Consider the following 24926-nt stretch of genomic DNA (forward strand, 5'->3'; position numbering starts at 1 on the left):
AATTATGTATTTTGCCTATCAATTACGATTCATAGTGACATTTGATAATTGTGATTGACAAGTCGCAGTTGTCATACATTTTACAAGTCGCAGTTGTCAAATGCGTTTTATAAGTCGCATTTGTCAAATGTGTTTTATAAGTCGCATTTGTCGAATGCCTTCTAAAATTGCATTGGTCAAATGTGTTTTGTAAATCGCATTTGTCAAATGTGTTTTATAAGTCGCATTTGTCAAATGCCTTCTAAAATTGCATTGGTCGAATGCATTTTGTAAATCGCATTTGTCAAATGCTCTTTATAAGGTGCATTTGTCGATTGCTCTTTATAAGTAGCATTGTTAGTTGCGATTCATAACTCCATTGATAATTGCGACTTATAAACGACTTATAAATTGTATTCTTAAATTGCGATTTATTAGTCGCATTAGGTAGTTGCGAATGCAGCCTCAACTAGAGAGATCAACCTATGCCTTTGAGTTGAGGCCGCTGGCAGTTGCAGCACAGAACAAACTAATCCATGGCCAGTGACTGACAATGTACTGGAGAACTCATACCTGTAAATCCCTTGATTCTCTTTCTATGACTACTCTGGAAAGAAAATCTCGTTGCTCAATGATTTTCAATCTTCTTTCCTTATATTAAAAATTGCGACATGTAAATCCATTTGAATAACTCCCGCAACTTTGAAATATATAACTTTTCTCCTCCTTTATGTCTCATTTAAACACTTTAAATGTGTATTTTACGCTCTAAATTATAAACTTGTATCTTTTTACTTCTTTTAAATATTATGATACTTTCTCTTTTTCAATCTATATTATAATCTTACCTATAGACTAGACAAAATCTTATTTATGGTTTTTCAAAAAAGCTTTAAAGCATATATAATATTGGAATAATAAGAAAATTAATTAGAACATAGTTTGTTTGTATCATTAATTTTGATAATAGCAATCAAACTCTAAAATTTTACATAATTGAGAATGAAAGAGAATAAAACCTTTTAAACTCTAATTGAGAAAGAAAGAAAGTGATTCTCTGTTATATTTTAAATGAATTTCAATTATAATATAATTAGAAATATAAGTAGATTGCTGAAAGATGCTGCTTTATAGATCCCCTCCATCCGTTGTATTAACAACCATGCTCGGCGTGCCAAAGAGGGGTTGCTCTGATGGTAAGCAACCTCCACTTCCAACCAAGATGTTGTGAGTTCGAGTCTCCCCAAGAGCAAGGTGGAAAGTTCTTGGAGGGAAGGATGTTGAGGGTCTATTTGGAAACAGCCTCTCTACCCCAGGGTCGGGGTAAGGTCTGCGTACACACTACTCTCCTCAGACCCCACTAAATGAGATTGTACTGAGTTGTTGTTGTTGTTTGTTGTTGTTGTATCGTCAAGGAGAAAGAACACAGGAGGTCAACATGCTAGCTTGCCGACCAGGGATATTTTTGGTATTTCAGCAGTTTTGCTTTAAGACTGTTGTACTCATGCTGCTCCTTCCTTAACATTCAGCTCAAAGTAGAATTCAATGAGGTCTACCTTAATCAATGGAGTAAAGCTATACTCTTGGACATTGAGTTTTAAAATATAACCAATTTTACTGGAGAGATTGATGACTGAGTCGACAAGAGGGGTTGCTCTGATGGTAAGCAACCTCCACTTCCAACCAAGAGGTTGTGCATTCGAGTCTCCCCAAGAGCAAGGTGGAAAGTTCTTAGAGGGAAGGATGCCTAGGGTCTATTTGGAAATAGCCTCTCTACCCCAGGGTAGGGGTAAGGTTTGCGTACACACTACCCTCCCCAGACCTCACTAAGTGGGATTATACTGGGTTGTTGTTGTTGTTGTTGATGATGACTGAGTGAGGTCGAGAGTATATATATATATATATATATATATATATATATATATATATATATATATATATATATATATATATATATATATATATATATATATATATATATATATATATATATATATATATATGTGTGTGTGTGTGTGTGTGTGTGTGTGTGTGTGTGTGTGTGTGTGTGTGTGTGTGTGTGTGTGTGTGTGTGTGTGTGTGTGTGTGTGTGTGTGTGTGTGTGTGTGTGTGTGTGTGTGTGTGTGTGTGTGTGCCAAGTGATTGAGCATGATGAGTGAAAAGTGTGAGACCGTGAGATGGAGTATTCTGAGAGTGTGAGTAAATAAGTTTATCACTGAGATACATTGCATTTGACATGCACACTTGAGATACATACATAGAGATGTACTTTCCTCATGTTATTTGAAACTGAAACATCTTATTTATTGTTGAAAGGTTTTTGGGAAAAATTCACGATTTTCAAACTTACTCGTATATTTTTGGGATTTTCGGTGAAAGATTTGGGATCTACTGTATACTTGAAAAGCATGCATATTTTTCCATATCTGTTAATGAGCAAAGTTATTTCCTCTACCATCTTTACTTTATTGTTATGAACCGTTGTTGGTTATTGGAGTTGGACTCTGACTCTTGCCCCAGATTACCACTACTTTCAACCTAAGATTAGGTTTGTTACTTATTAAGTACATGTGGTCGGTTGTATTCATACTACACTTCTGAATCTTGCGTGCAGATATTGGATGATGATGTTGTTGTGTTCGACGGGAGCTGGATTTGAAGATGTACCTGCGTTCTAGTTATAGTTGCCTCTTGTTCATGGTCTACTAGACTTATGAAAAATCTGCTTATGTATATTTCAAACAGATGATGTACTTTATTTCATATCAGCTTGTAAATTCTAAATCTTAGACGCTCATGATTTGTATTACTAGTCCTTAGAAAATTCTTGTATAAAAGCAGTTATATTATCATTTCTTCTCTTAATCAATCTCATTAAATTGGATACTAGAGAGATTAATGTCATTTGATGAGTTTTTTTCAGAACAATAAAGTAAATATGAGATTTTAGTTTTTAAGGAAGTTAACAAGTGGGTCATGTGCATGTTATGTGCATCTTTTTCCATGTGAAAACACTGCTAGAATGAGGTATTATTTTTGCATAAATTATTTTAGTAATAATAATATGTGCATAATGCTAGTATAAAATTTAGCTTAGTAGATTCCAATTAAATAAGAAAGAAAATCAAAGTCACTTGATAACCATTTCTATTATTCTTCAGTAGCCATAGTATATAAACATGCTAAATTGTATGATACATTTATCATACAATTCCTATTCACCTTTCAGAGAATAGGAGGTCAACATGCTAGCTCGCCGACCATGGATATTTTTGGTATTTCAGTAGTCTTGCTTTAAGACTGCTGTACTTCATGCTGCTCCTTCCTTAACATTCAGCTCAAAGTAGAATTCAGTGAGGTCTACCTTAATCAATGGAGTAAAGCTATACTCTTGATCATTGAGTTTTAAAATATAACCAATTTTGTTTAACGATGGTGTTTGGACTAGTTTACATGCATCTCAACTATTTCATTGGGTGATTGCTACCTCCATCAAAACAAATATTGGGTAATTATACCATCAATGCATAGGCAAAACGGAAGAAATCACAAATTTTGCTATGACATATCAGATTTGCATTGCTTACAACTAGCTTCTTCGGTGTTCCACCAAGAAGAAGAAAAAAACACTCTATTTAGCTAGAAGCTAACTGACTGCAGGTTCACATGCCTTCTAGACCAACAATTACAATTCAAGAGCACATGAATAGGTATCATATACTAATCTCTTCTACTGACAAAAAGCAAAATATGTCATTTGTCTAACAGTTGAATCTTTATATCTCTACAAGTTTCCTGTGCAAAATGTTGGATAGGATGTTGATTAACGGTCAACATCTGCAATACGCATTTTATAACGCTTTGCCAATCGAATAGCAGTTCCACTTTTAGTGACATCTTCTATGAGTTCATACTTGCTATAGATTGCATTCAAGGACTCTGACTGCTCTTTTGCCAGTTCTTCTTCCTCCTCCAATTGACGCTACATGAGAAAACGAACCGTTGAGACAACAATGTATAGTACAGTACTTGGATTATAGCCACAAAACCAAATTATATGAATGATTGAAGAAGAACTAAAATTGGAAATTTACCTTCAGCAGAAAGTTGGCCTCTTTTGCATGCTTCCTAATAATAAGCTTCATCTTCATGGCCACTTCAAAATCAGGATCACTGGTTTTCAACCAACGACACACTATCTTCCTACCAGGTTTCCTTGGACGGTCATCAAACATCTCTGCTACAGCAGAACATGCCCTAACGGGCCTTGGCATGCCCGAGATCATGAACGGGGAATTGCATATCACAGAGATTATTGTTTTTGCCTCTTTTGCACTCTGCATCTCAACTAAAGCAGTGCATGCCGTGCCTTTCATTTCAAGGTAGCTTCGTATAAACTTGACTTGAATGACATTCCCAAATTGATCAAGTGCAGCTCTAAGAACAGACTCCTTGGCTAAAGGCGAAAGGTTGTCTATATTTATCGTACGTTTCACTTTATCCTCAAGAGCAGCATACTCTTCTGTTAAAGCTTGCATGAGAAGTAGAAAGTAAATTTCCCCAAAAAATACAAGCAATTCACTAGCACCTTCAGAAAAACAAGTAAAACAGACTTTAAACACAAATTGGAAGGTCTATGATGTTACAGAAGATCACCAAATTGCAAGTGAAGCAAATTAACCATCAAGAACAACAACTATGACTCAGAGCCAAATAATGAAACAAGTTGGGGTCGGCCATATGAATCCTCACTAACCACGTTACTCCATTTAAATCATCTCATACCAATACTATGCAAATACACATAAAAAGTAAAAAGTAACCATCTTACTGCAAAAATCTATGAGCTGAGGAGTTAAACTGGTTGTCATGCCTTAGATACCACACTCTGACAAACAATTTGCCTATTCGTGGGAGAACCACACCATAATGAACAAAAGAATGTCACTATTTGTTACTCAAAAAAAAGAGTTCCAACGTAAAGGTTTGACTAGTTAAAAGGTTATCAGAACTCTAAAGGGAAGCTCAAGTCTAAGGGTGTGATGTAGGTTGCGTACCCGGATGCAAGCATCAATAGCTAATTTCATGGCTCAAAGCCTCAAACCCATGACTTATAGGTCACAAGGATACAACTTTACTGTTGCTCCAAGATTCATCTTCTATAATCAGAAGTCTGCAAACACAATATTATGACACCACCTTTCCATAAATTCCTGATAGTAATCTTACTAATGCTCTATGTTTTCAGGTTAACTAGTACTATGTGGCTCTGCTACTAGCCTATAGTGAAGCCTGCCTAAATGGAGCTTCAATCAGCACAAGAATGAGGATTTCCCCATCAATGTTTGCTTCAGCTAATGCAACAACCTTAATAAGCACAGAAGAACAAAAATCAAATTATCTCCATCGCTGCGACTATTCTAAATGGTAAAACATTTTGGTCTTTCATCCTTTGAAATAAGCTGCTCCTTGCTGGAAGGTATCTAGATCATAAGACTAATATTATTCATATATTTCCAGTCCCCAATGACCGTGGTCCAACCCAACCTACTTGACAAATGTGGTAAGCATCATAAAATCTTCAAAATTAGTACTCCCGTCCTTTCAATTTCTGTAGTACTTGTTTCTTTTTAGCTTGTCTCAAAAAGAATGATACATTTCTATATTTAGAAACAAATCAATTTTAAACTTCCTATTTTACCCTAATGAGATGATTTATAGTTACACAAATATCTACGACTTGTTTTAGATCACAAGTTTCAAAAACCTCTCTCTTTCTAAATTCCATGCTCAGTCAAGAACATCAGATAAACTGAGACGGATGTAGTAATAAAATGCATACAATTTTATCGAATTCAAACAGATAGTCAAGTACACACCTTGAAAGAGAAACCCAAAAATCCAGAAACTTTAACATTACCAAAAAAACGCACATATGCATATTGTCAAGCAGGACAAACTCTTCTTTTTTTAAGTTTCAAGGAAAACATCATTATGGTTAACAATTATCCTAACAAGAAAATCCACAACAAACATAATATTGAATTGTAATCATAAATGCAACTGTTTTAATCAATAAAAAGAAAAAATGTAAACCTATATGAGTAGTGAATCAGAGAAAAAACATGCATAAACATTATTGAGTAAAGAGAATGGTTTTGGTTTCGCCATTTTACCAGTTGGATGGAAGAAAATTGGAGCAGCCCCAATGTCTCCACAAGACTCTTCCGTTTTTTGTAACTGCTTAATTCATTAGGAAGTTTGCGCCTATTTATTTTGAAATCAAGGGCGTTTAATTTTGGGAGAATTAACAACCTATCACAAAATAGTCCACGTTTGGAGTCCTTACCCAGTGTAGCCCAGGTTATATATAACCTGAAAATTACTTTTCATAAGTTAGACCATCTCCGACCCAACACCAATTTTGACACCAAATATCATTTTAGTGTAAGATTTGATATTTTATTGCTCTAACCCAACACCGTTTCTTAAGCCATTTTGGTGTGTGAATAGTGTGTAACCCTATTCATCAACACCATTACTATTTACCATTATTTTAATATTATCTTTTATCATATAACACTTTTAATTTAACATATTATAATTTTGTAATTAATTATAGTTTTTATGTAATATCTTTATAATATTAATTTTATATTTTAATTTTGGTGTATAATTTTTATAAATTAATTTTTGTATATTTTATTTTTATATAAAATTGTAAGTTAATTTTATTATAAGTTATAATTGTATAAAATTATATAACCATCAAAAAAATAAAAATTGCAAATCTGAAATATAATATGTTGTTAATAAATAACACAATATTCATTGATTATCATAAAAATAAATATTTAATACAGTAGCGACTGAAATATATTAAATAACATAATGGGATGAGAAAATTACCGATTTGAATCTTATCAATGATTTCATTTTTATTTGAATTATACATTAATATGTATAATGTATAATATTTGCTTATAATTTATATTTATTTAAAAATTAAAGGTATAAAATAATTTTATATTAAATGGTTATATAAGAAAGAAACATGAATTACATGGGATAAATATGTAAAAAGGGATTTGTTTTATAAAAAAATAATATAATATAAAAGAGAGAGAAGAATATTAATGAAATATTCTTTTTTTGGTGTAAAAAATAGTGTAATGGGTTGGAGTTACTTTGCACCATTTTGGTATAAAAAAATGGTGCAAGGGTTGGAGATGCCCTTAGCCCACCTTTTTTTTTCTTCGTTCTTCTTCTTCTTCCCATGTCACGCCTTTGCACCCCAAAATTTTTCTATTGTTATTCTCCTTCAATTCTTCTTCCAGATTCAAAGATGATAATTTGTTTTGAAGTGCATTATTCTGTAATTTTGTCACTTATAGTTCAAAAGATTCGATTTCAGAAAATTGGGTTTTTCGATTTGTTAGTTGTTTGAAATGGGTGGTCCCAATTGATTGGAATTATCAACAGGAGTTCAAAACTTAAATTTCAAGTGATTTGGAGCAGATTTGTGTTGTATTTGAGTTAAATTTCAAAGGACGCCCAAGGAAGAAAAAGAACCTCTGAAGCTCCATTGATAGGATTCATTTGTATAATAATGTATAATATTGTATAAATAATATATAAAGTGTATAAAACCTCTTATACACTATTTTATACAAGGTTGATGCATTATTTACAGGTATTTGGTGAATTTCTCACATTTTCTTCTTCTTCTCATTCTTCTTATACACCTATATACATAGTGAATCACTAATATTTTTACTACTGCAATTATACATCTTTATACACTTTTATACAACTATATACATAATGTACCTCTTTGTATAAAAGTGTATAACATTGTATAAAAGTGTATAAGCATCTATAATGAACTTTTTGTATGATTTTCACTTGCAATTCTTGTATAAAACTACTCCAAAACTCCAGCAAATAACTTCAAACTATGTATACAACCTACTTAGACTATTTCTAATAAGTTCAAACAATACCCACTCCAAAATCGAAATTTAAGAAGATTAGCATTGAACGAGATGAGATTTTAGGTTTCTCACATTTGATTTTGTGTTTTGTTGTTGTGATATGTATGTGTAAATTTGAGGAAAAAAGAGAATAAAAACTCACGGATATTTCACGCCTAAAGATACACAAAATAAGAAAACAAAAAAAAAACATAAATATAGGTTATGGGAGAAGGCATGAATGAGTGTTGACTGAGTGTCTCGATCAATGGTTACACTAAAATGAGGGAATGGTAAAAAAAAAATGAGGAGAGAGTTACAATACGGTAGGTAGGTGATGAAAAAAAAATCATGCTGTTATAGTTAGAGGGAATGGTAAAAAAAAGGTCTTATTGATATTTGGCTATACATTTGCAAACTTGTAACTGAGCTAAAACAGTGCAAGATTTGCATCTATACCTGCTTTTTGTGTCACATTTTAACTTGTGCCCACTTTACAAAAAAAAAATTGCAAGCGTACCCGCTTTTTCGTATAACTTCAGCACACGGGGCTGAAGTAGCAAAGGCAATCACGCAAAACTTCAGCATTCTAGTAGCCGGGCCTGAAGTTCAGCTCTAGCTGAAGTTTTTGTGTTATAACTGAAAACTTCAGCTCTAGAGCTGAAGTTTTTGTGTTGTAACTGGGAAACTTCAGCTCTAGAACTGAAGTTTTTGTCTTTGTAACTTCCATAACTATGCGATAGCATGTATATATGTATGTCGGTTCTTTTTTCATAAAAGGTTTTCACTTGCTTTTAGGAGTACAAAAGTATTTTAAGGATGAGGGTGGCTTACTTTACTTCATCTGTTTCCAACCCAAGTTACTTCACAGTTCTTGTTTCGTGCCTTCCCATGGTCACGAGAAGAATCATACAGTGGAACAGTGACAAGATTCTTCACAAATTTCTATGCATCAAGTTATTATCTCATCAAATTATTTATCGATTTGGCTCTGTTCAGAAACTGGTGGCTATGTTGTATGGATTTGCTTGGCTGGTACAAGACTTAATATCTTATGTCGTTGAAGTCATCCTCCATGCCAACCAGAGTAATATCCTCATTATATTTGTTTTAGCTTCATTAATTAAAGAGAGCAATGTTGAAGTCATCATTGTAGAAGAAGAAAAAAGAAAATGAAGGAGGAGAAGGGGGAGGAGAAAGGGAGCTGAAGTTATTTAAAAAGTGGGTACAAGTTAAAAAAATTTAAAAAAATGAGTATAGGTTAAATAGGGGCGACCAAATAGGACATCCCATGCAATTTTTACGTTTAACACCCAAGGATGCTCTCATTTGCATGTCATATTTTTTTCCATTTTAAATTGTAGTCACGATTTAAAAAAAATTAAAATGTTATAAGTATTGCAAACTATAGGAAATATTTTTGAAGGAATTACTAGAAAATATACATGACTTCACCCCATAACAAAAAATGGCCTATGTTTTTAAATATTACCCGACCTAACTATATTGCTCATATTTTGAAAGCACTAGCAAATTTAAAATATATGTTCTTACAACCATTGCTTCTAAAAGCTATGGAGTTAAATTTGTGTTCTCACAACCATTGCTTTCACTCCCTCTTCTTCTCACATCTTCCACATATGCTTCAAGGGACCGTATATTTTTTGCTTCTCCTCTTGTGTTACCTGATTGCAATGTAAGAAAATTGAAGAGTAGAAGTCCACCATTAAAGATCATTCAAAGTTTTGCTTTCGAAAATGGATTTTTTGAGTTTGTTAGTTGTTTGGATTGGGTCTTGTTCTAATTAATTGAAAATATCAAAAGAAGTTCAAAATTTAAATTTGAAGTGATTTGGAGTAGATTTGAGCAAGATTTTGAGTTAAATTTCAGAAAAGATGCAAGAAAGAAGACGAAGTCAGTTTTTTATATAATTATGTATAATCTTGTATAATAGTGTATATGAGTGTATAAACACATTTTATACACTTTTATACATCTTTATACATCTTTTATAATAGTGTATATGACGAACTTCTTTCACGATTTTCAGTTGCAATTCTTGTTCAAAACCAGTCCAAATCTTCATTAAATGATTTCAAATTTTATATACAATCTCCTTATATTATTTCTAACAATTCTAAATAAAATCCACTCCAAAGTTCTCACAAAATCAAATTCGGAATTTAAACCACATATTTAAGCTTGTTAAAAATCTAATTTTCACCACCCAAATGGATTTGGTTTGTTGAATTATTATTTGAGTCATAGTTACTGATTCAAAAATTAACTTAAAAGCTTGAGGAATTTTTTTTAAAAATTAAATAGTAATTTTTAGAACCTATTGGAATGAATGTTGAATCTTAGTCTATTATTTTTGGCCTAATTTGTTGTAAATTAAAATATGGATTATAAAATTGAAAAGTACGGAGTCCGGTTATTCTTATATGAAATTTTCCCAATATTTTTGGGACTAATGCGGCATTGTTTGAGCTTTAGATTGGTATAATTGTAATTGGGATGCTGATTTTATAGCAAATTAGTCCAATTAATGATACTGAAACTAATTCAGTTCCTTCATTAAAAGGTAAAATAAGTATTTGTCGAAAGTTTGAAAAATAAAGTTGAGTGACCTTTTGGGTGTTATAAAAATAGTTAAGTAACTTTTCTTTTATAAATAAAAACAATATGACTTTACAAGGTTATTCAAATAGTGGAGTGACAATTTGTGTAATAAACTCTCATCAGGGGCGGCTCAACATTGTCGGCGCCCTAAAGCCAAATTTTGATGAGAGGCCTTAATTCTTTTTTTATTAAAATATTTTTTTTATATTTTCATTTGAAGTCTATTTTCCTAACTTCTTGAAATGTGAAGTCCTATCTAAAAATTGATAATTTTAATATAGACAAACTTTTTTCCACAAATATAACTGTTATAGTAATATTATTCTATGAATAATATAGGTATTTGAGGAAAAAAATTGGTTTTATTATCTGATCGAGTATATTAATTAGAATATTGTCTTCTACTTGTAGTATTTCTTTTTAATACTTTTAATTGGAAAATTAAGTTTAATCGATCAATATCAGAGTGACTATTATGTTTTTATCGAGGTTGAGACATTTTTTAGATTCGTATCTCTTAGTGATCTCAAATTTTTCTCACAAAATAAATAATTAAAAATATTTTCAGACGTTTCGAATTATTCAAATTTTAATGGTTAACATTCATAACATATCAAAGATTTTTTAAAATTATAAATTATGCGTTTTACTTTAAGCTATTCAAATTTTTTCTAAAAAAAATAGTGGTAACTTATAAAAGTACTACTACTAGTGAAAAATGTGCCCCCAAAATTTTAGGGGCCTAAAGCCATTGCTTTGGCCGCCTCACCCTTCAGCCGGCACTGATTTTCAAGGAAGTTTGCGCCTATTTATTTTGAAATTAAGGGCGTTTTATTTTTCTTTTTGGGAAAAATGGTATGAGTAGCAATTAAGGGTGTGGCAGCATTAGAGGCTCTCATTCAACTTCGATAAAGTTATCTGATATTTATGCCAATGGAATAAATAAACATCTCGTAAAATTAGTTAAGTTATGCACAAACTATTCTGGATATTACCATTATAAAAGAATTGGTACATTTAACCTTCAATTGTTTTTATCTTCAGTTTCGCTCTTGTAAACTAATCTTTATTTTATTGTATTTGGACCTGAAAACAACCTTATACATTTGGCCGAAACAAAGCTTATTTTGAAATTGTGCTTTAATGTCGGAAGATCTCAGTCCAAATCTCCAGAGTAACAGTCTACATTGCAGTTAGAAACTTATTGTGCAGTAACACGTGTCAAATATAGAGTGAAGAAAGAGAGAAATATTCTAATTATTCTTCTTTAACCATCACTTAGGAATAGGGCCTGTAATCTTTAGTTTGTTCCACTTATGTAGGCACTGCTAAAATGGACAAAATTTCTGCCTCCTATATATAGGTAATCAAACTACATTAAAACCTTACTCATACCATTGCTCAGTGTACTAAAAATGGCATCATCTCTGTCTCTCAAATCTGCCTACATTACTCTACCTGCTTACCTTTACAACCAAGTATTTACCTGCCACTTCCTCTGTACACAAAATCTTGAATTTGGTATCTATTTGTTACTGGAATAATATATAATTGTTAGGGTAGAAAGAGTATACAAAATCTTGAATTGGGTTGTATATTAAGTCAATTTAAGCTTGAGAAACCAAAAAAAAAAATCTCTTTTTGTATGCTTGTATTAGCTTAAAGAAAATCTTTGTGTGCAAAGAAAAGTCTCTATCTTTTTGTTTCTTGTTCTTATTGTTTTGTTTTTCTCGATCGTTGTTATTTCTGCATGTTGCTACCGCTTTTTTTTTTTCATCTTTCCTTGAGCCGAGGGTTGATTGGAAACAACCTCTCTACCTGCTCAGGGCAGCTGCGTACACACGACCCCAGACCCCACTTGTGGGATTACACAAGTTTCTTATTGTTGTTGTTATATTCTTATTGTTTTGTTTAGCTGGACTACTCCACTTGGTAATTTCTTTGGCAGCCTATCAAGAAAATGTTGCATCTGATAGAAGGTTGTGCTAATGTACAGGGAAAATGTCCAGTGACTTCTGTTTGCAAAGTAAACTTGAATGAGAATGGAAGTACTCAAACATTAAGGGTGAAAAAATACCAATTGAATTGCTCAAGAGAGAAAGAGATGGATGTCTCTACAGCAGCTTTGGTTGATTGTGTTGCTGACTTAACGGACGGTATGTACCAAATTTATTGGTAGCCAAAGCATAAAAATGTTTTTAGTTATTTATTCTCAGGCCGTGGAAATAGCCTCTTGCAGAAATGCGGGGTAAGGCTGATAATAGACTCTTGTGATCTGCCCTTCCCTGGATCCCGCGCATAGCGGGAGCTTAGTGCATCGGGCTGCCCTTTTTACTCTCAGGACTTATAGTACATATTAACGGATGGCAGATATGGAGGCTATGGAATTACCTGATATTGAAATTGAGGAGCCAATTGAGCCTAGTGTTTCAACAATGTTAATGAACTTCAGCAATGAGTTTGATCCTTATGATGCCATGAGTACTCCACTGTATCAAACGTCTACTTTTAAGCAAGTAAGTTCGAAAGAGCTCTTAGGCTATGAAATGTAATTCATTATATGACTTTGAAGCTGCATTTTTATTCAATACACAATTAAATGTTGGATAAATAAACAATATTTTAATTCTTTTCTTCATTTACATGAATCATGAAAAACTTTACCTCCTTCTGCAGCCTTCAGCCACAGAATTTGGACCTTATGATTATACACGGAGCGGAAATCCAACACGGGATGTACTGGAAAGGTATGTTACAGCTACTAATAGGAACTTAGGTGCTAACAATTTCTGTGTTCATTACCATTATCTCCTTTCAACTTTTCAGGCTCCTTGCCAAGCTTGAGAAAGCAGATAGAGCATTTTGCTTTACTAGTGGAATGACTGCTTTGGCAGCTGTAGCTCGTCTTGTTGGAACTGGTACTTGCAAAATTTCTTCATACAAAATTAGAAAGGCTGAATGAACAATATACATATCTGGTTTAATTGTGCTAATGAGAGATGCTTTATGCCTTCTTTTCGAGACCTTGAATCTTTGTTCAATTTGTGTTTGCATGTTCTTTTCTCTCCCTCCAACCCCCCTCGCTCCATGAAAAAGCAAAAGATACCTTCTTTTTGCTAGTTATTTCTTTATTAATATCTGTTACTGACTTCATTTTCGACATGTTATTGCAAGTTGGTTTAGTATCTCCACAAGCTACGGATTCCTAGCTATAGAACATCTTTAACTCTACCAATGATAATTTCTTAGGTGAAGAGATTGTTGCTGGTGATGATATGTATGGTGGTTCTGACCGCCTGTTGTCACAAGTAATTCCAAAGACTGGAGTTATAGTGAAGTTAGTATCTCTTTTTTCTGAATGAACTTAGTTCTCTATTTGGTTTTTAGTGTTTTAATCTTTACTTTGTTAACAGACGGGTGGATACAACTAACTTAGACGTGGTTGCCTCTGCAATCGGACCAAATACAAAGCTTGTCTGGCTGGAGAGTCCAACCAACCCTCGTCAGCAAATTTGTGATATTCGTGTGAGTAACCGGTTTTGGCATATGTAGATTATGCAAATATTGTTTCTCTCTTTACTTGATTGCTGATATGTTAAGTCCATTAAATATCAATTCATAATTTATACTCACTGAATCTGCTTGATGCTGTCAATGAAACTAATTACTTCATCAAAAGAATTTCACTTTTCTTATATGCGTTTTTTCCTGCTGACTTTTACCAGAAAATAGCTGAGATGGCTCATGCACATGGGGCTCTTGTACTGGTAGATAACAGTATCATGTCCCCTGTACTGTCCCATCCTTTGGAGCTCGGAGCAGGTATCTACAGATACTTCTTCTTATGGTAACATGAACTTTCTCGTGGTAACATTTGCAAGATGCTGATTACCTTAAATGGTCTGTTATTTTTCAGATTTTGTGATGCATTCAGCTACTAAGTTTATATCTGGACATAGTGATCTGATGGGGGGCGTACTAGCTGTTAAAGGAGAAAGGTGTTTTCTTCTTTGATATGATCATATTCGTTTCATGGCTTGATCTACGGTTATCATATTTTTTCACTTCATCCTTTGTGTCCTTGAGTTGCTTTCATGGCCAAAACTATCAGATTAGGGAGATTGAACATAAAATACTTGAAAAGCAACCTTCTTATTAGGTCATCTCGCTTTGTATATTCAATTACCTGAAGTCGCAGTTACTAAATAACTATTGCATACATCAGTCTCTCGGGAAATTATTAACTTACCTCAATGATGTCAATGCATTGTGTCTCTTTCGGAGTATTAATTTTGTGTATCTTTTCGGTGTCGTGCTAATAATTTTTCATTTAAACCAGCTTGGCAAAGAACATATACTTCCTTCAAAACTCAGAAGGTGCAGGCTTAGCCCCATTTGATTGCTGGCTTTACTTAAGAGGGATCAAAACAATGGCATTGCGTGTATTAAAGCAGCAGGTATTGGATTTTCTTGCTTTTTAGTTTCATGTGCTGTGATTGCTTGCTATACAACTTTTTTCATAGGCATATGCCTGCCTTCATCAAATCTATTATTCTTGTTCCTAGAGAGTGAGAAACTTTTTGGGACTATTGAGACCCCCATATGCACGGTCCAATGATGCAGCAATATGATAACTGAAGGCGATAAAAGAGGACAAGGTAGACCAAATATTACAACGGAGAGAAGCTGTCTCAAAAGTTTTATGATCTCTCAGAATCAATAAGGATTTAGCTAAAAACAGAACAAAGTAGAAGCAAAAGATCAAAATTGGAATATTGAAAAGTTGGAATTAAACTTAGCTTTTTCGGGTACTTAGTTGTTGTTACACTTACATTAGGTTCTAGAGTTTGTACAACTTTTTTATTCCAGTCAGAAACTTGTAGATTCGTGTAGAGAATTCATGTTGCTCTCCAATTTTACCTCATTGCATTAAATTCAGAGTTCCTTTTTCCTCTTATGTTTACTTTTCACTGGTGAGTGCTTGCCTGACAATCATAGCATTCAGAAAAGATTCTGTCGAAGTTACATCTATATATGGGCGCTATGTGTTTCCACAATATGACAGGAAAATGCACAAAAGATTGCTGAATTTCTATCATCCCATCCTCGAGTGAAGAAGGTTAACTATGCTGGTCTTCCCGACCATCCTGGCAGATCTTTGCACTATTCTCAGGTATCACTATTTATTCCCAACTTTTACTTGTCTAAGTTTAGCATCAATTCTATGTTTTCAATTGGCATTTGACTTTTTCATGCTGGTATTACAGACCAAGGGTGCAGGATCTGTACTGAGTTTTTTTACAGGGTCATTGGCACTCTCTAAGCATGTAGTTGAGGCAACCAAATACTTCAGCATTACTGTCAGTTTTGGTGAGTTTCATCTTATACTCTATCCTCTTTTTCCAATATTAAAGTTCAAATTTTACCTATAGAAAATGCATAAAATCACATCTCAACTTTTATATCTGCACTTTTGTCTTCTTTAACAAAAGCAACATTTGCTTTGTCGCTGTAAAACTCAGCGAAGGACTATGGATATTCTTAATTCGTTATGAACCTCTATAATAGAATAGATCGAGAAGTAAGAAATACTGACGCTGCATGTGATATTAAATGCAGAAATTTATTAGCACTTCCATTTTAGCTCTGGAAGTGAATTCCTTTGGAATAGTGTGTCGAATCAGTTCCCTTTTAGGCTAGTTTACTTGAGGAAAAATAGCTGAGATTCAGATATTTTTTTATAGAGTTATCGCTCAGTCCATTATACCCCCTTAAAATTGTGGGTTCTGTGTGACAGCAGAGAATAAAAATGATATAAGGAAATTTGTAAATTACTCTACCATCGAAAAGCCAAAAAAAAGTATCCTTTTGTTAGCTGTAACGAAAAACCTGCAGTCCACAGGATGAAGTTACAGACTGAAGTGAATGATTTCCTAGTGATCTATCTTGGTTCTTGCTAGAAGGGTGTTTAAATCTCCAAAGTATGCCTCATTTACATGTCATCTGTTCCATTAGTACATTTTACTTTGACTCAATCCTCATTTCTGGTCCCCCCAAATTTGCAGGAAGTGTGAAGTCACTCATATGCCTGCCTTGCTTCATGTCCCATGTGGCTATACCTGCTGAAGTACGCGAGTCTAGAGGTCTTACTGAGGATCTAGTTCGAATTTCTGTTGGGATTGAAGATGTCAATGATTTGATAGCCGATCTAGACAATGCACTTAGAACTGGGCCTGCATAACTTCAGGCGCTTCACTAGAGTTTATCTCGTGGATTACAGATGCCAATCTTGATGCCCTTTCAAATAAATGCCAGTTTGCATCACGCGATGAGTCAAGATTGCCAGCTAGGGGATCGTCAGCTGGCACTCGTATACTCAACGTGTGCTCTCTCTTGTAGTTACCAGTTTGTTCATAAATCCAAGAGTTAGCTTAACTAAAGGTGATGAAAGGCATGGTGTTAAATGTCATCTTGTTGTTTCTGCACCTCTGGGTTTTGGAAAGAATGATATAAGCAATGAAGTTGCGCAAGTTCAACAGTCGAATATTTCTGACTCTATAATAATCCAGAGCATTTAATGACTAGAAAACAACTGTCAACTGCCACTCATAACAAACTAAATAAACACTATACCAATGAAACAACGAAAAGGCAAATATCTGAATCTCAACCAACAGCAAATATTGATTATAGCATAAACAATGATAATGTGGTGGCTGAATTATCTTTCCTTCCCCATGGCACTATGAAAGTTGAAACCCATCACTCTTCCCAGGGATCTCATATTGATACATTCAATTTATTGTATCTTAAACCAGAGGCAAATATATCAGGATGAGCCCTGCATTTGTCTGAAATATAGCTGTCTTTGAGCAAGACGCCAAGACTAGTCTATATATAACACATCATGCCTTACAACATCATACGAAAAAGATTTCTTCACGAGGGTCTGTAGTGGTCCCTTGGCCTGATTTTGCAGTTTGGTTCTTCGCTCAATTGCTTTGTGAAAGACACTCTTTTTTCCTTGTTTATATTTCGGGGAAGTCATCGTTTCTCCAGCAAAAGTAGAGTAGAAATCGATTTGCTAACTCTTCCAACTAGAGTTTGCATCAAATGTCTGAATAGAGAAATGGAGGAAGCCAAGAGAATAAATACACGAGACTATCACTTAAAGATCAACCCTTCTTTTGGTCAAAAAGAGAATACTTAATTTATTAATTAAGCAGTAGAGTCATTACAAGTTGGGATTTGCAACTACTAAAGAACAGAGTTGCATTACAAATTTCCCCACGTGGAATAATTCCATAGCCATTGACACTAACAGCTCCGTGCTCTTTCAGAACACATCAGCAATCATCCAAGTTCAAGCATTGGATTGAATAAATCATAATGTCAGTACCCCCAAAAATTTGCAAAACCAACATAAAAGAGATATTTGAATCCCCCCACCCCCTTCTCCCACCAGAACAATAAAATTAAAAGGAAAGAGAAAATAGTACCCGAGAAAAACAAAAGTTCAAGTATTCTCGACTACACATTACATCAGATCTTCACAATCACAGCTCTATTTACAACTTATACATCATAATATGTTTTGTTTCTAATTTCTATGACTGACCTCATTTTGCACAACTACTTAGATTACATTATTTCCTACTCCCCATACCTCATGCAAGATCAACCATATCGATTGAGTTATACCCTTGATTGAAACCAACCAATGCCTTCAAAAAGGGGTGAAGCAATTCCACTTTCGCAAACGTACTTACAGAACATTGTACTGGAATAATTGGACCTGTAAGGATAGAAATCATTCAAACTAAATAAAATGTGATAGTCATAGGAGCTAACCCAACAAATACTACACAAAGAAAAATTGCTCATCTTAGGACATTAAGCTGGAGTATAGGTGCAAACTATATTTCTAAACATGATAGTCCACATATTGAGGATAAAATTGCAAGATGGTACCATCAGAATGAAAGTTCACTCAATCGCTGGCAAAATCATCATAACTCAAGCCTTCTGATATAGCATCCAATCTCTTGATATCTGCAGAAAGTTAAGTAGATATCATTATTGGTAGGTTCCCATAACTCATCTTCAAAGTTCACCTCTTTTTGCTGCGCATGTGAGCACTTTATGACCTAAAATAAGCACCCAACCTATAAGTCCAATATACGGGCTTTCTTCTAACAATCCCTTATATTTGGTATGCCAGGAAATGACATTGTTCTGTTTCATATTGATATGTGCCAAAAGAAGACAGAGAGAGCTATTGAGTAGTGAGACTTTCTTTTCCAAATTAACCATAAAAACAAATACCAGAATTGAGATGCCACACAACCTTGATTTTCTTCACTACCATGAGGATCCAGGAAATTGCCAGTATCTGTTGCTAGGAAGGCCGATCCAGAGTAGCTCTCCATTATATCTGCAAGAGCAGATATGAGAAAGATAAAGCTCTGCACAGAAGTGATATATTAACTCAGAAGATAAGGCAAGCACAAACCAGAACTGTTGGAAAAATCTGCTGTTAAATCTGACAAACTGAAGTTTCGAGGAATATGCCCCAAGAACCCAAATGAAGTTGAATCAGCATCCAATACAGACTCATTCAGCACTTGAGAGTTTGATTCTCCGCTGCTGAAAGATGAACCAGATGCATCCCCAGTTTCTGGACGAGCTTCAACGATATTGCTCTCCGTACCATAGAGGAACGGCAAATTTCCTGAATAAACTGCTTCTGATTTGACCATCCCCCCATTCTGTCCTTGCATCACTCCCACATTTGAGCTCTGAGCCAATAGCATGTTTGTCGATGCATCAATTCCTCCTCCATTAGCAGACACATCAACAGAAACTTGCGTCCATGGCTGAAGTGAGGACGCACCATTAGTGTATATGTGAGGTAAATTGGCATTAACAGTCTGGTTCATGTTCTCAGGCTTCACACTAGGTCCAGCATGTTCTGTCGCTTGACATGTTGAGTTCTGAGGCACTACATATATTTAACAACCATAATGTCACTTCCCTTATTTAACAATTCATCAGAAGATGATGAAAGCTAGATTGAAACATTAAGACGGGCACCGAAGTGTATAAGCATGTACAATATTGTGTAGCCAGTGTTGCACCAGCAGTTGAAAAAATTGTGTATGGAAACTATACAATTTTATGTCTCTTACTTCACCCTGAATCAAAACAAACTCAAAAAGCAAATGGCAATTCCATAGAAATATAATCCTAGAGAGTAGAGATCAAGGTAAACAATCAAAAAGAAAAGAGGATCATAGTTCATCCAATATGTTCTACTCAGTTTTGATAATGGGATGCTCTTTGTACAGAAACTTGGTTTCATGTAAGATATATACAATTTTGTGGGGGGTTTGACATCATATAACTACAGTATTTCTTCACTAAAATGATGGGTTAGACCATTCCCATGAGTATCCATTAAAAATATTTTACTAACAAAGATATACTCGGACAATTTTAAGGGAAAAAACTAAGTAAAAACATGAGCAAGAAGAATGGTTGAAGAATGTGTTGGGCGTAGGAGTGAAACCATTATGAAAGAGATTCAAACACAACAATAATCCCAGGAAGGTCAATAGAAGAATCTCCGCTAGTTATATCTTACTTGGCCGAATCTGCGAACCATTAGAAATGGCATTGGAACCAGCTTGATATATCTGCATTGTTTCAAGCTGTCTGTGAAGCAAGTCATTGAATCTCTGTATTTGGTCCTTCACTATCAACCTCAAATAATATGCCTGGAAAAATTCCTGGTTTTCTTCTTCAAGCTTTTGCCACACTGGAAAAAGTTCAAGATTACATTCATCTCTTTTATGTAGATACACATGGAGCACATAGATAGCAACGTTACTTACAGATTTTTTTATTTTTTTTCAGAATGACGTTATTTGCATATCTTAACTAATGAAGACTCAGCAGTCAGCAGAATCCTTAAATTATCTAAAATTCAGTAAATTCATTTCCGGCACTCCGAACTTAAAAATTATTTTCTACATATTAATAATTCTTCCATGAAATAGAGGTATGAGAAACTCACATGAAATACTCAAAACTGGTTTTTCATTTTCAAGTTTTATATTTCAAGTTGAAGTTGAAATAATGAACAAAATTGTAAAACAAAAATCAATTTGAAAATAATATTTCATTATTTGCAAATTGAAGTAATGTCCTGACAGCCTACTCTCCAAAAGCTTCATATTAGCAAAAGAAGAAACCAGATGAAAAGAGAAAGGAATCACCAAGTTCAGTGAAGCCAGGCTCAATCTTTGCCTGATGTAAGAGGGTATTGGCAACTTCCTTCTGGTTCATGTAAAGTTGTAGGCATCTTTCTATGAGATTTTGCACCTGACAGGGGAGAAACAAAGCTGAAGGAGAGGCAACCACACAAACAATTTTACAATAAAGAACTTGATGATTGTGAAGTGCAGCCGTGCAAGTCATTATTCGTAAGAATGAACAAACAATGCCAATTGTTAATTACGAAAAAGAAACTCAAGGGTTAACTTATCACCAGTTAAACACAGTAAAAAAGAACAGCTAAAAAGCAACAATATATGTAGGTCAACAACTGTGAAACATTAAATGAGGAGCTGGAGAAACCTACAAGTGATTCGGATGTAATCAACCACATTAAGACCTAGCATGTAAAACTCTACATCTCCACACAGAAGCTTGTTATCCTTTAAAAGTTCCTCTCTTTTTTTTTTTCTTTTTTTTTTTTTTTTTGGGGGGGGGGGGGGGGTTGTATAAGGAATTGCAATACAGTTCTCGGTGTAAATTTCCCTGAGAATTTAGACAACGTGACTTAGCAAGTGAATGGGCATAGTTGTTTATCTCTTCAAACTGGATGCGAAAGTTGAAAGATCCATTTGTCAGTGAATTGTGTTTAGTAACTTGCATTTCTTTTCCATATTGCTTGAAAATCTTTCTTATGTCATGCAATAATGATTGATAGAAAGCGCTTTGCCAGCTGTCACCACCAAATACTATGCATACATTATGAAGCTATGGTTTATTAATATGTTAAAAAGGAAGAGCAGCATCCTCCATCTCAAACACTCAGAATCATCCACGGAAGTCATTGATACAAAAGGGCCCAAAATTATGATAGTAATGCTGAATTCACCAAGTAATCGGATGCCAAAATATAATCCCTTCATATCACCTCATTGATTGTATGTGCTCACTAACAACTAGAAAGTGGTCATCCAGTGCTCTTACATGTAGATGATTCAGGTTAAGACGGAGATCCATAATTGATCTAGACAATACCATTCCAAATGATTTCTACCAGTAATGCTCTGGTTATTGCCCATGACAACAAGCATGACCAACACAATCTAGATGGACAAACATGACACCTCGTCGGCATTCAGAGTTTCAGACTAAAGCCAATTAGGTTGACAAGTTCAACTGTTCAAGTACCAGCCTCACTTGCTCACTATAGACTCTGCTTATATAACAAGCCTTGTTCACTTGAACTCTCTCTAATTATTTTTTGATTGGCCTTGGACTCTCCCTAATTGAAAAAGACAATTTTGTGGATAATAGTGGTAAGGCACAACCTGTTGAAGGATTAAGATATCTTAATCGGATGTAACATATAGTAATTTTAAGTATGAAATTTTTATGTATAGAACTGCAAAATTCTGCAAGGGTCAATCAGATACCTGCTTCACATACTAACAAATAAATGTGTATACTCCATTTTGTCCTGTTGATTCAAGCCCTATTAAATGATTTAGACGTCCAAACTTTAGAGATAATGTTATGAATGCGGCTCAAGACTCACCAGTTGAATATCTTGGCACGAGACTTTTTTAACATCCCCACTAGACATTTCCCAATCTTCCAATGTGCAATGCACTAAGTAGAACCTCGATGCAATCCGTGTTGACAAGACTTGGCAAAGGAGAGTTTGATCAGCCTACACATAACAATACATAAATTAAAATCTATTTTGTCCTGCGACAAACTACCAAAGCACCCGTAAAGGAGAATTTTAATTAAAAGATCAAATATTCTTGCAAATGCGAAAGATATGTAATGCTATAGCATTAGTCAACTACATCAAAATACATGTTACGAAAGTTCAGAGTCGATAAGGAACTTCCAAAAGCATTTGTATATGTATTACCAGTCTGATGTTTGTCCATTATATAACTTCTATCCTTTTTTATCGACTAGCTCCCTATTTTAGTTCGTTCTAAATATACAACCTCTTAACTAAAATGGTCAATTTTTTCTTTCTAGCAATTTAATAAACAAAGAACTGTTCACAACTTCACCATAACCTAGTGCAAAGGGAGATATAGAAAAAGAATTACAATTTTCGCCATATAGTGTTCTTAGCCTACTCATGCTAAAAAAAAAGGGAAGCCCCGTGCACTAAGCTTCCGCTATGCGCGGGGTCCAGGGAAGGGTCGGACCACAAGGGTCTGTTGTACGCAACCTTGCCCTGCATTTCTGCAATAGGTTGTTTCCACGGGTCGAACCCGTAATCTCCTACTCATGCTCAAAAAGAAAAAGAAAAACAATGTCATTCACGTTCACTGTGTTAAGAATAAGACACCACGTGAAAGCTTTAACCTTTAATGTGAAATTCAGCTTTCCCTATGAATGATGCTGGAGGCAAAAGGATGTAGTTTGAACAAGAAAATCAGGAGAAAAAGGACTTGCATGAAAAGTATTGAGCACTACCAGTTTCCCACTTTATAGCCTAATCAGAACAAAAAGGAAGACACCTAAACCAGTTCTCATTCTATAATTCAGATTGAGAAAATGGGCACCAATCTAAAAGTACTGTTTAGCCTAGGTAGAAGCTGTCTTCGTGTAAATAAAATTAAAAACGTCCACTGCTCTTGCTCAGCTCCTTGCATTACTAATGACCTTAAAGGTTCGACTACCAAACTATCAGTTTTTCCAAATTAAGACATGTCAAGTTTTCCTTGGATTGATATGCCTTTCAAAAACTATACAGAAATCAACATCAAGTTGCTTTTCCATCATACCGCCCGAGCAACCAAGAACAACACAACCGAAACAAAAAAATAGCTCACAAGTCACAACTATAGGAAGACAATGGAAGATTGAGCAAAAATGGCCTTCAACTTGCCATTTGCTACATGAAGTGAACCTCCTCCCTCCTATATAAGTATTCAAAACCCGCAGCCAGTGGCGGATCCAGGATTTTAAAGTCGTGGGTGCTCACTGATAAAAATTCGGAAAGAAAAGGAAAATAAAGTTTAGTTATGGGTGCTCACCCAATATTTATCTAAATATTTTTATAATTAGCTATACAAATTTACTAAATCTTGTCAAAGATAATGGGTGCTTGAGCACCCAAAATCAGCATGTGGATCCGCCACTGCCCGCAGCTGATAACAAGCTAGGATCTTTATCTTTGGAACACAGGGATATTGAAAGTGATTCAAAGTTCTAGTTTTTTACTTAATAATGTAGTCTTTGATTTTTGTTTTTGCAAAAATTACAAATTAACCACAGAGGAACGGGAGAAAAGGACAAAAAACCTAGTAATTTATAGCCTACCAATTTATAAATATGTAGCACAGAGATAACTCAAAATTCATGCAGATAACATAAAGAGTTGGATCAGTATCACATCACATAAAATAGATTCACATAACAAAGACCGGACCTTTAATGTTTAAAGGGTCAATCACCTAGGGATTGCATTAAATAATTAAATCAAAATTAGTTAAACATAAAAAGAGCCATTTTCTTAAATGAAGAGAGAAAAAGAACGAACTCTAGGGCAAAATTACCTTCCTCGTTTATCAGTTGGCCGGAAAATCAACTCGCTTATGGAGCCAAATAGAACTCCAGATTCCGTTTTCCTCCTTTTGCAAAGTTTGTTCCGACACCAGATTCTTGATAAAATACAAAAATGGCCCGTTATGTTTGATATAGGTTTAAATTAGTCCCTTAAATATATTCCTGAGCAATTTTAAACCTTTAAATTAGCCAAAGGTGAAAACTTTTAGTTTGAGTCGAATATTTAACTTACTTTGATTGTTAGGTTTAACAAGGAGAATATTTCCAAAATTGGTAGGGAATAAATTTCTATTATTGGTGCATTTTTTTTCTAAAATGGCTATGAGAGGATAGAATAGTGAACAAGGCGATTTAATTTATTTATTCTTTCCAACTTCAGAGGAACTTATAAATTTTTATGTTCAGAAACGTTTCTCTCCTTGCTTTATCCAACATGATTTTATACAAACATAATTGTATGAAGTTTCAAAATTATAGTGCTATTTGATCGAGGTTTACGATGCCCAACTAATAAAATAC

At 34.4% G+C, this 24926-nt stretch overlaps 3 protein-coding genes across 5 annotated transcripts; 1 reads left to right on the plus strand and 2 right to left on the minus strand.

The window, feature by feature from the left end:
- Nucleotides 1-3545: 3545 nt before the first annotated feature.
- Nucleotides 3546-6300, minus strand: LOC107786228 (ASI1-immunoprecipitated protein 1-like). The gene is made up of 3 exons (XM_016607675.2): nt 6156-6300; nt 4074-4567; nt 3546-3961 (listed from the first exon to the last, which is right to left on the minus strand). The coding sequence occupies exons 2-3, from the start codon at nt 4515-4517 to the stop codon at nt 3803-3805; spliced, it is 603 nt and encodes a 200-aa protein (XP_016463161.2). The 5' UTR covers nt 4518-4567; nt 6156-6300; the 3' UTR covers nt 3546-3802.
- A 5560-nt stretch (nt 6301-11860) lies between these two features.
- LOC107786229 (cystathionine beta-lyase, chloroplastic-like) lies at nt 11861-17163 on the plus strand. 2 transcript variants are annotated; one of them, XM_075233669.1, is made up of 13 exons: nt 11861-11937; nt 12571-12730; nt 12945-13090; nt 13251-13321; nt 13401-13492; nt 13824-13911; nt 13988-14099; nt 14300-14396; nt 14491-14572; nt 14914-15031; nt 15640-15747; nt 15842-15944; nt 16640-17163. In XM_075233669.1, exons 2-13 carry the CDS (start codon nt 12679-12681, stop codon nt 16813-16815), a joined length of 1245 nt encoding a protein of 414 aa, XP_075089770.1. In that variant the 5' UTR covers nt 11861-11937; nt 12571-12678; the 3' UTR covers nt 16816-17163. The 2 variants fall into 2 exon arrangements, with proteins under 2 accessions (XP_075089770.1, XP_016463162.1); XM_016607676.2 differs by lacking the exon at nt 11861-11937 and adding an exon at nt 11965-12052.
- A 1066-nt stretch (nt 17164-18229) lies between these two features.
- LOC107786232 (uncharacterized) lies at nt 18230-24522 on the minus strand. 2 transcript variants are annotated; one of them, XM_016607679.2, is made up of 8 exons: nt 24398-24522; nt 22405-22539; nt 20852-20957; nt 20218-20391; nt 19087-19575; nt 18922-19008; nt 18546-18626; nt 18230-18369 (listed from the first exon to the last, which is right to left on the minus strand). In XM_016607679.2, exons 2-7 carry the CDS (start codon nt 22450-22452, stop codon nt 18565-18567), a joined length of 966 nt encoding a protein of 321 aa, XP_016463165.1. In that variant the 5' UTR covers nt 22453-22539; nt 24398-24522; the 3' UTR covers nt 18230-18369; nt 18546-18564. The 2 variants fall into 2 exon arrangements, with proteins under 2 accessions (XP_016463165.1, XP_016463166.1); XM_016607680.2 differs by lacking the exon at nt 18230-18369 and having other exon boundaries at nt 18550-18626; nt 18900-19008.
- Between the last annotated feature and the right edge of the window lie 404 nt (nt 24523-24926).

The sequence above is a fragment of the Nicotiana tabacum genome, chromosome 16 (genome assembly GCF_000715075.1).
Source record: "Nicotiana tabacum cultivar K326 chromosome 16, ASM71507v2, whole genome shotgun sequence".
Lineage (NCBI taxonomy): Eukaryota > Viridiplantae > Streptophyta > Magnoliopsida > Solanales > Solanaceae > Nicotiana > Nicotiana tabacum.